General features: G+C 47.0%; 1 protein-coding gene and 1 non-coding gene across 2 annotated transcripts; both read left to right on the top strand.

The window, feature by feature from the left end:
- Positions 1 to 462: 462 nt before the first annotated feature.
- C8G (complement C8 gamma chain) lies at positions 463 to 10,133 on the top strand. Its single transcript, XM_077306999.1, has 7 exons — positions 463 to 704; positions 3,011 to 3,159; positions 4,523 to 4,593; positions 5,841 to 5,942; positions 6,771 to 6,872; positions 9,399 to 9,437; positions 9,927 to 10,133. Exons 1-7 carry the CDS (start codon positions 570 to 572, stop codon positions 9,959 to 9,961), a joined length of 633 nt encoding a protein of 210 aa, XP_077163114.1. The 5' UTR covers positions 463 to 569; the 3' UTR covers positions 9,962 to 10,133.
- LOC143822244 (U1 spliceosomal RNA) lies at positions 8,961 to 9,124 on the top strand. The gene has a single exon (XR_013226101.1). It is a non-coding gene; the product is annotated as a U1 spliceosomal RNA (small nuclear RNA).
- Positions 10,134 to 11,190: the final 1,057 nt, after the last annotated feature.

Raw genomic sequence — 11,190 nt, 5'->3', positions numbered from 1 at the left:
GATTTTTAATTGGATGGAGTTAATAGACAGAATCCCAGCCACCCACATGTCTTCCTGGTAGGAAGGACCTTCTAGTTATCCTCCTTACCACATTTTAGGTGAGTGTCGACATGGACAGGCCTTTGTGTTACAGGAAAGGTGGGTGGGGTGGTTTGGATCTTGTGGGTTGTGATTTTACTTGCTGTTTTGTGTTTTATATGATGTGAACCACCTTGAGCCGGCTGGCCGAGATTGGCAGTATACAAATGAAATAATAATAAATAGTGCATGCGTGCATAAAGTTTTCCCGAACAGGTCACAAATACAAGGCTGACAATTTAGGCACAAAGTCATCTGGTCTGTGTTAGTTTCTTCCAGGTGAAAGTCTCTACTTGGAGACTTTGGGAATCAGTGCTGTTCTTGGGCTTTTAGGAATTTGTTCCCTTTGTGTAAACAGCCCTTTGTGATCTCTGATCTCTTCCCAGAAGGACAGCAGGGCTGATTAATGACCAGCCAGATTGCCACATCCTGCATATTGGTGGCTCATTGCAGCCAAGTGGCACATCTCACTGGATCATTGCAGCCTGAGCATGGCAACTACCATATTCCTCCTTATCCTCTCTGGCCTGCTGTTGACATCTTCCTCCTATACCCGAAGAAAACGCTCCGCTCTGGAGACTCCCATTGACAAGATCAGTGCTCAAGCAAACTTCAACTCCAGCCAGGTGAGAATGCAAAATGGGAAGGTTTAGGATGTGTGTTGTAAGCTGTAGGAGCAGCAAAATTGTGGTTGCCAGATTCTTCCTCTCCCTCCCCAGCCATCAGTGGGGATTGGAAGGTAGTGTTGCCAGATCGAAACTGGGAAACTCCTGGAGATTTGGGGATGGAGGCTGGAGAGGACAGGGATGTCAGTGGGGGACAATGCCATGGCATCCCCTCCCCCCCAAACCATCCATTTTCTCCAGAGGAACTGATCTCTGTACTCTAGAGATGAGCTGTAATTCTGAGGAATCATCAGGTTCCTGCCTGGAGGCTGGCAACCTTAAGCGATATCCATCCTTGTTCTCACAGGGCCGGGGGGAGGAAAGTAGTTTCATTTTTAGAAATAAAAAACGCTCTCTTAAAAACTGCTTCATGCAAGCCATGCTTTTGCAGCCATTGGCTGAACTGCTGTTGTCATAGCATGTTCATGAACATTACATGTCCGCACAGCATTCTCTAGCAACGGATTTTCACATCTCAGCATATAGTATTCCTCCCCTCCCCTGAAATGCTGTCTTTGCTCCAATTAAGAAGCCTTCTGCTGAACAATTCCTTATTTTTATAAGCTTCAGAATGTTTTGCAAAGCAGAACGTTGCAGAAGAACCTGCAGTCAGGGAGGTCACCTGGGCTGTGAACCCATCATTTTGATCCCCTCACACTGTGGCGTTTGTTACAGCCTCCCAATTCCCCTTGCCTTATCTCTCCTTCCTTTGCCAAAGGCCTCCTTGCCAAGCTGCCGACAAAGGCTGCCTCAGTGCTGAGTTGAGCCTCTGTCAGAGATTGAGTTGCCAGAGGGGGCGGGAGAAGAAGCCAGGTGCCATGTCCCTTTTCCTGTTAGTTGTAAAATGTGACAGTGCACAGTACTAGATCTTTTTTCGTTTACCCATTTGGCTAACCTCTCATATCTCATTTTTTTAAAATGAGTTTTTGAATGTTGATTTTCATAAATGAAGGGTGGTCGGTGACGCGAGTCACAAAAGATTTTGGGGACTGGTTTTGAACAATCTCCTTCATAACATTTTTGTTCCACCATGCCTTCCTGATGGAACTGTAAGAGGTGTGCCTCAGTGGTTTGGGGGGTGATCTTGGGGAGGGGGTCTCCCATCCTGGTACCGGCTGAACCTAGATAATTTCAAACCCTTCCAAGCTATCTTCGTCTTAAATCGCCTTTTGGAAATATAACCATTTAAAGTTGTTTTTGCCTCAAACAGTAGAATTTCATGAATAGTTATGGCAGAGACATTTTTCACAAGGTACAACCAAAGGATCTGAATTAATTGTTAGATCAGAAAAACCTCATCTGATGAGCGTATTCTCTTGAATCTCAACATATATGGGACAGAAAGGTGGGGTACAAATTTTAGAAGTAAAATAAGTTTGACCAGCTTCTATAGCAGTGGTTCTCAACCTTCCTAATGCCACAAGCCTTTAATACAGTTCATCATGTTGTGGTGACCCCCCAACCATAAATTATGCTAGTGTTCTTTCACAGAAATTAAACCGAAACTGACCAATGGTGTGAAGATGCACTGTTCATGATTGTATATAATTTTTTTTCCTGGTATTTCTCAGTTCAATTCTGCCTCTTGTCCCACCATGCAGATCTTGTTCTTTTCCGCTGCTCCAGACAGACCAATGCTCTATCTCGATCTACCTTGCAAGGCTGTTGTGTGGATGGTGCATCCCCAGCCAAGCTACTTGCCCTGCCGTGACCCCTGTGAAAGGGTTGTTTGACCCCCACAGGGGTCCCGGCCCCTAGGTTGAGAACCACTGTTCTATAGCCATCTGCAACACTTAATTTGCCCAGGTGGGCATCTGGGTTGGTTTGAAGCAGCGTACCAAAGAGTCCACGGGCATCTTTAAGACCGACAAAATTTTCTTCAAGGTGTAAGATTTCGTGTGCACAGTGCACTTCATCAGATACAGTAACGTCTGTATGCAAAGAAATGCATGTGCACAAGAAAGCTTAACCCTTGAAGAAAATTTTGTTGGTCTAAAACACTGGACTTAAACTTTGCTCCGCTTAATTTGCCTGTTAGCAATTTGAACTGTGGTCTTACCTATTTTTTAAAAGCACATTAAAATATTTGAATTCCTGCAAATCTGAGCCCCAGAAGGATCTCGGGTAGCTGCTGCTGGAAAGGATCGTTCTCTGTCTGAGCCTGACTGGCTGCCTGAGGGTTGAGGTGAGACTGAGCCGAGGGGCTCTGGACAGGTAAAAGACAGTTTCACATGTTCTTCAGAGTCGATTGTGCCTCTTCTGTTTAGTTTTCTGGGAAATGGCACGTCGTTGCAGTATCCTCCCAGTGCAGGCACCTGTGGGACAGCTCCCGTAAATCGGAAGGGGTACACATGGTGGTTTCCGCCGACCAGGTGACTCCTCAGGGCTCCATGTGGATCGACACCTTCTACCCCACGTGAGTAGTCAGGTGAGCGGTGTGTGTCTCTCTGTGTGTGTGATCAGCTGTGCCTGGCTAATGTTTTGGGCATGGCTGTCTGTTGGCCTTTGCCTTGAGACACGGGGCATGCATTCCTATGTTGTTTCCTTCAGAAGAGGTTGTCAGTGTACAAGCTGGGGCTTGATGTGCAAAAAAAGAGAAAAGGCCAGTGCTGGTTCAATGCACTGAATCCCTGATGTGCAGAAAGAAGCCTTACTCTGTCTAAGTAAGAAGCTTTACTCTGTTCCTATCAGCAGCAGAGGATGGGACCCATAGTACTGGGTTTAACCTACATGGTGAACGATATCAGCTAGATATCAGGAAAATGTTTTTTTCACAGAGTAGTTTAGCTGCCTAAGGAGGTGGTGAGCTCCCCCTCACTGGCGGTCTTCAAGCAGCTGCTGGACAGATCCTTATCACGGATGCTTGAGGCTGATCCTGCATTGAGCAGGGGGTTGGGCTAGATGGCAGGGTGGCCCCTTTCACCTCTATGATTCTATGACTCACTGACTGTTATCTGCTTTCTTCTGATGAGTACCAGACTGCAGGTTAGGCTGTGAGAGACGGAGATAGGTCAAGTTAGGCTGAGAGAGACAAAGTGACTGGCCCAATGTGGCCCAGTAAGTTTTGTGGTTGAGTGGACATTTGAACCCAGGTCTTAACGTAACACTGACCATGAGACCACACTGGCACGCAGAGACTCTTATTGGCTGCGCATTTTGCTGTTTTCCTAATTTCCCCAATAAAGTGGTCACCCTGAGAAAGATACGCAATTCTGTTTTGGCTGCAGCATTTCATACCAATTCCAGGTTCCATCTGTCTGGCCATGGGAAAGCCTCAGTTCAGGCACAGTAGCAAAGCACTTGGCTGTCTCCTGCCCTCCTTTTGGTGCCCTCCTCAACGAGGCTGAAGCCCTGTCTTGAATTTGGCCAGCTCCTTTTCAAACGCATCCTGCAGTGGAGAGTTCCTTAAGTCACACAACGCAGGGAATAGTTCTTCCTTTTTGCCCAGCCGATCTTGGGAAAGGCTGCCTTGCAGGCTGTATTTTGTTGCTGTTGTCAGCTGCTCAGTTGTGTCCGACTCTTGGCAATGCCATGGCACAGCTGTCGCCACGATCCCCCATCCTGCACCACCTCCCTCAGCCATGCAGTGTTGTGGCCAGTGTCTATTTTGATTGCGTATGCCTGCAACCAATTTCTAATGGTGCTTGCTGGGAGATGTGGAAAGGGACCTCTTTGGAAGGTGGCCCTCCCTAGATGGGGCACCTGTCACAGGAGCTGACCTGGCTCAGCTCAGCTGGTGGAATGGGGGTGAGTGGTTGTCTTTTCCCTTACATCTGCAGGGAAGGCGATTGTTGGCTTATCAAGCAGGTTTACTATCCTACCGAGACTCCAGGCAGATTCCTCTTGACAGGTGCGTTGGAGAAGAGCAAGGTGTTGATCAGGGGGACAGTCTCTCTGAGAATTGGTGGTGGGGATGCGGGGCAGGGGCACCGGCTGGGAGGGTTGGGTTGCCAGCTTCAGGTTGGGAAGCCCCTGGAGATTTGGGGATGGAGCCTGGGGAGGACAGGGACCTCAGTGGAATAAAATGGCATAGCGTCCCTCCTCCAAAGCATCCATTTTCTCCAGGGGAACTGATCTCTGCAGTTTGGAAATGAGCTGTAATTCTGGTGGATCCCTAGTTTGCACCTGTAGGCTGGCAACCCCCTTAAGGCATCTTGTTGGCCACTGCAAGAAACAGGATGCTGGTCTAGCGAGACACATCCAGCAGGGATCCTTGTATTTTCCAGCCAAATACTGTGGAAGGACTCAAAGAAAGCTCTTCCCCAATAAACAAACACATTCCCCTCCCTTAATAGACAAACAAAACCAGACATGCAACCTAACTGCGGAGGGAGTTTTTACCCTTGCTCTGTTTTTATGTGGTGCTTAGCATTCGCACAGTGTTTCCAAATGCTCCAGTTGCTTTGTATATCAATAGTTGTCTTACAGCAACCCTGCAGGGCTGGCTGGCTTAATTATCCTCCCATTGCAGGGCTTGCCTAGAGCTACCCAGCAAGTCTGTGGCTGTACTGAGAGCTGAACGAGACACTCCAGGCTCCTGCTTTGAGCCTTAACATGTTGCACCCACCCCCTCTGTCTCCTTTGGGAAAAGGCTTCACCTGTTGAAATTCTTCTTGCCAGGCCACTGATGTTCACAGGAGGTTTATCTGTTAGCAGAAGCAACCCTTTGATGGCTCTCACCTAGGAACTGAACTGGCATTTCTTTGCGATTGCGAGAGAAAATGCCTTTATAAGGAGATTAGGGTCTTTGACCCATCGCTGTGGGCCAAGAGGGCAGAATGGGATCACCATGGAGAGTGGAAAGCTTTGGCCTCTTGTTGGCCTGTGGGACCACTTGGCAGGCGGCTGGGAGAAACAGGACTCTGGGGTAGATGGGTCCCCCTTGGCCTGATTGAGCAGGTCTTATTCTTGTGCTCCAGAGCAGGCTTCTAAATTCTGTTAGCGTCACGCTTCATCCCAAGGGGCACCTGATGAAGCGGGCGTGTGTGGGGAAGGCTTCCTTAACATCCTCACTGGGGAAGAGTCCTGTTCATCCTGAAATCTGCACACTTTGTGGCGACTTAGCTGGTCTTCATGTGCTTTGTGGTTTTTAACCAGGCCGTGGCCTCCCGGTGGACATTGTGGTTGGGGAGACTGATTACAGCACCTACGCCATCATCTTCTATCAGAAGTCCCAGAAGATCTCTGTGAAGCTTTATGGTGAGAACACGATTGGAATTGGCCTGTATGTTGCTTAGTTATTTGCAGAGTACCAAATTCCCTACTTTTCTGTCTGAAAAGAATATTATGCAGAATATTCTTGGGTAGGCTCCCTCTCTGATGCCACTCATGCACCAGTGTGCTGTCATTGTGGGCACACACGGTGTATGCTGCTCTGGGCTGTGTAGAGCAGTGGTCCCCAACCTTTTTATCACCGGGGACCACTCAAAGCTGGGGAGGCTGCCTGCTGCTTCCTTGTAGGACTTGCCATTTTCTGATCTGTCTCGATCTGATAATTCTTTGCTGGAAGTGGGTGACCTCAGATTGATCTCTGTATAACTGCAGCACTGAATTGCTCCAGGAGAAGGAGTTACCCTTTGAGGAGGCCACTTTGGTGTTTCTGCATGTTCTTCAACTCTTAAAGGTCAAAGCCTTAATTGGGAGGCGTTCCTAGATCCGTGTGGACAAAAATTGGCAGTGCTTAGTTTACATTCATGCTCTTTTAAGTAGGGTTGCCAACTCTGGGATGGGAAATACCTGGAGATTCCAGGAGGAGGGCAGGGTTTGGGGAAGGGAGGGACTTCGGGGGGGGGGGAGGAGGTAAAGTGCCGTAGGTAAAATGCCGCTTTCCAAGGTGTCCGTTTTCTCTGGGTGAATTGACCTCTCTCACCTTGAAATCAGTTGTAATCCCAGGAGATCTCCTGCTACCACCTGGAGGATGGCAACAGTATTGTTAATGTATGCATTCTGTTACGATTCAGAAAATAAAATGTCCTGGCCCTGCGGAGAGACATGCATGTAACATCTCCATATTTATCTTTCTGGAAGGACGGGCCTCCCGGCTCAGCGAGCCCATCAGAGATAAGTTTGACCGGTATGTGCTTGATGTGGGGCTGACTGATGAACTCACCTACTACTTCCGTCATTATGGTAAGTTTAGACACACACAGCCGATTCCAATGGCCCGATGTGTGGGGAGGAGTTTTTTGTTTTTTTAAATTGTGTACTGCCATTTTATTATAGAGTTGGGATAGCTTTTAGGATTTTTATTAATGTGTTATATGGTTTTATATTGGATGCCTGTTTTATGTTATTTGCTGTGAACTGCCACAGGCCAACTTGCTGGGAGCGGCGGAATGCAAATGCAAATACATATGAACTGCCCTCTTGCATGGGAAGAGCCTGATGGGCAAGTCCTGGTGATGGAAAGTGTGCAACAGCCTCTCCAGTCCAAGGACCTCAGGCAACAGTTGCTGGGAATGGCCTTCCTCTGCCTGAGACCTCAAAGAGCTGCTGCCAGTCAGAACAGATAAATAATGAGATGGATGGACATGGTGCCCTGACACAGGACTTGGCGGCTTCCTATGCTCATGAGCAAAAACGATGTGCTTTGTTTGCAGAAGGCTCCGGTCCAATCCCTGGCATCTCTGGATAAAGTTATCTTGAGTAGCTAAAAACGACCTTTCTCTGCTTATAGTGAATGAGGGGGATGCCTTGTCCGACTCCATATTTGACAGATGTTCCTACATCTTTCCATCCTCACCTGTTTTCTCTCTTCCTGGCAGCAGTTTTCAGCTGGGTATTGAGGACTAGGGAGCATTTTCTCCATTCGCCTCTGAGCAGCTCATGGTGGGCGTTCAGTGACAGCATGGATCTTCTTGGGAAATGGCTGCTGCATCTATAGATTTTTCGAACACCAAAGCAAGAGGGTGGAGATAGAAAACTGAGGGCCTTTTCGAACAGGGATCTTTGTTGCAAATTGTTTGCGGAATGAAAAATCGCCATTTAAAATAGTGGAATTCGTCGTTATGCATACCTGCCTTTGTAGTGGAATCAGTTGCGTTTTTTAGCGTTTCCCACAGGCTTCCGGTCTCGGCAGAAATCGCTAGAAAGGAAGCGCTATTGCCAAGCTCGTCCCGCCCCTGGCCGTCAAGCAGCCAATGGGCAGCCGTTAGCATGCTCCCAAACAGCCCCTTTCCCTTTAAGAAAGGTTTAAAAAAAAAAAAAAACGACCCATAGCAATGAATCTAGGTAGATTCGTTGCTACGGAGAGACCCATCCAGCTGCCTAATGTGAACTGCCGTTTGATTGTATGATCATTTGCACGCTGCCTCGAGTGATAAAAAAAAAAATCCCCCCCCCTCTCACGGGCACGATTTTCGGCTGAATTTATTTGTAAAAAATAAAGGGACTTTATTTCAGCAAACGGGCTTTTCAGTTGTTTGTGCTTAGTGACTAAAGGTGAAGGACTGAAGCCAGGGAAGCCTCTAAACAGAAAGAGGCTCGCCGGTGCGTTTATCCCCGCTCGCTCGGAGAAAAAAAAATGGCGATCGCTTCGCCGGAAGTTTGGAGGAGAGAGCCAGGGGGAGGGACTTTGAAGAACCAGCAACAATGGTAACGCACAGATCTTTAGCGCTACTGTTGCAGATTGGTTGCAGGAGTGTATCGCTATCCGGAGGGTGAATCCACTTTTCTGGATTCCCCTGAAAGCGCCACAACGAAGCGCTTTTTGCTGATTGGTTTCAGGATTGTTGCAGATTGTCTACGACGTCGTGGGTTATGTCAAATTAGTAGCGTTTCCAAATAGCAACCATTGTGCTACTTTGAAGCCGTGCGAAATGGCCCTGAGCTTTGCTTATTTACACACGTGCAAAACTGTCCCAGGCTTCTGTTCCGAGATGCTCAAAATAGCTTGCAAAAAAAAAGCAAAATTTTCAAACCCATAACTGAAAACAAAGGAAATGAGTTGAACAGTAACTTTGGATGTTGTGGGACTCACGGCCTTTACCCTCTGCCCTTGTTTGTTTCAATGTAACCATGATAATCAGGAAATTGCCCTGAAACTATTTTCAGTTCCATTGAGTAGTAAGTGAAGGGCTATTAAAGAGCTCCTGAGATTATGCAGAGTACATTTTACCAATGAATAATAATGACAAGGCAGTGCTGCAAGGGGGGAGCACCAGATGTGCTGCCTTGAGCATCCTGGCGGAAAGGTAGGATGAAAAATGGGCAGAGAGCATACTTACCTGGTAGGAGAGACACCATGTTCATGAAGGTGGTGTTCCCAGGGTGAGAGGCATCCTTTGCATTCTGGGTGTGTTGACCCCTGCAATTTCCCCAATTGTAGGCAACTCGACTGCATAATTTATGGTAGTGGAGGACTGTGCTTGCACTTTCCCCTATGCAATGTTTTTTTAAAGGACAGATGCCAAGATGTAACTAAGTAAGTAAATACAGGGATGGGAGGTCTGCAGACAATAAGAACAATAACAAACACCCATTAAAGTCCCCTCTTCCATGCCAGAAAGTTCATCTTCACTGCTATACCTCTGTGGTTGTTTGGATCAGTTTGGAACCGTTTTTTGCTGGTTGGGTGGGGCAGAGTTCCCCATCATGTTGTTTTCTTCCCATCAGGTGAAATGATCACTCATGACTTCATTTGTTTCTTATCTGCAGGGTTTTGTCACTCAGCTAGCCAGTCTCACATCCTAGATGGTAAGCTGGACATCTTGATTCCCTGCCCCTTTCGGTGATGCATTCTGTATGGCATTTTGCTTTGTATGATGAATTCCTCCGAGAGATATTTTCAGTTCCATTCTTAGAGTGAGTTTCTAGTCCATATGGCTGTTCTGCAAGAGTACAGGGAACACCTGGTGAAATCTCAGGTCTTCTTAGGGGAAAGGCTACAAAGGATACCTGATGGGCAGATACTCTACCTCCTATATGACTACTGGAGTCAGGCTAGAGTCTTGTTGTATGGGCTGCTGCATACAAATAACATGCATAATATATGCAGGTTGTGGGTTTAAGATTTTCCTGGTGTAGAATTGGAATTATTCTGAAGTGGAATTATGGTAACGTATAAGCAGTTTTGATGTGCAGAAATTATTATTCCAGGAAACGTTACAACTCTATCATGTAAGTCCATCCCTTATGTTCATTAGTCTGGCTCAGCCTTTCCAGACTCCTCTTTTTTCTTTCCAGAAACCAAATCTGAAGCTGAGCAGATGACTGCATAGGGCCATGCTGGAGGGAACCTGGCTGTGTCCGATCTGACCTTGCCCTTCTGAGTACTCAACCCGTCATATTTTTGGAAATCCCTGTCCCTCATCCGTGAAATTTCTGTCTCTTCCTGAATCTTGGCATACTGTTAAATAAATTCAAGAAAACCTGGGTTGTGAAATGCAAAAATGCTTGTGGTTCATTTTGTCTTGCTTTGAAATGGAACATTTAAATTCAAGTCTCCCATCCTGCTTATCATTAACGAGATAAGGATGTCTCAGAAAAGCTATCTGAACTACCTAGCTGAATAATTAAATACATTTTTGGCAAAACCTGTCCCAGTCCCCTCTCACCAAAAGCAACTGTAGTCTTCCTAAGTGGTCTGTTTTGAGCAAACAGCTCAGTTTCCATGGAGTGGGCATTATGCAGCCCTCTTTAAACCAGCCTTTCTCAACTTTTTTACCATTGAGAAACCCCTGAAACATTCTTCAGGTTTGAAAACCCCCCAGAAGTGGCACAATCATGCAGAATATGGTTAGAAAGCATAGCTGTGGACACACCCACACTGGGCCGCTCTTCCCACCGTTTTGGGGAGGGGGGAAAAGGGTCAACATGACCACATATGGTCACATCACCCAATAATAATTGTTTGACAAATTAAAAAAATTAATTCCTACCCATATGAGATACCCTACCAGGCCCATCAAGAAACCCCTGGGCTTCATGAAACCCTTGTTGAGAAAGCCTGCTTTAAATGCTAGGCCCAGCAAGGATTAGGAAGGGGCTGTTGCTCAGCGGAAGAGCATCTGCTAGGCATGCAGAAGGTCTCAAGTGCAATCCCCGGCATCTCCAGTTAGAAGGATCAGGTGGTAGGAGAGGGGAATGACTGCTGGAGAGCTGCTGCCAGTCTGAGTCGACAGTAGGGACTTGGATGGGCCAAGGGTCTGATTCAGTCGAAGGCAGCTTTCTGGGTTCAGATCTCTGACCAAGAGAGAGTGATCTTGCCCCAAACTTTAAGTCAGTTGCAAAGGGCAGGCTAATTAGCATGTGGTGCTGTGTCTTTGATCGGCCAAGCCCATTCTTGCTGTTGCAGCTCGAAAATCCCTGCTTTGATTTAACTTTTCCCTTGCATAAACCTGGGTTTCTTTATTTTGCACCATCTTCGGTTCTTTGTATGGCAGCTGTCCAGTAAAAACTGGGCTTGGCCTTAAACTTCTCACATTTTTGAAAGCGTCTTTGCCAGTGT

Source organism: Paroedura picta, chromosome 12, assembly GCF_049243985.1.
Source record: "Paroedura picta isolate Pp20150507F chromosome 12, Ppicta_v3.0, whole genome shotgun sequence".
NCBI classification, from domain to species: Eukaryota; Metazoa; Chordata; class Lepidosauria; order Squamata; family Gekkonidae; genus Paroedura; species Paroedura picta.
This window is presented reverse-complemented; position numbering and strand designations above follow the sequence as displayed.

Excerpts from the sequence above, each read along its gene's own strand:
- C8G (XM_077306999.1), top strand. The coding sequence starts at position 570 with ATGGCAACTACCATATTCCTCCTTATCCTCTCTGGCCTGCTGTTGACA. Across the intron at positions 5,943-6,770 it reads GATCTCTGTGAAGCTTTATG|GACGGGCCTCCCGGCTCAGC; the intron begins GTGAGAACACGA and ends TCTTTCTGGAAG. Across the intron at positions 9,438-9,926 it reads CCAGTCTCACATCCTAGATG|AAACCAAATCTGAAGCTGAG; the intron begins GTAAGCTGGACA and ends TTTTCTTTCCAG.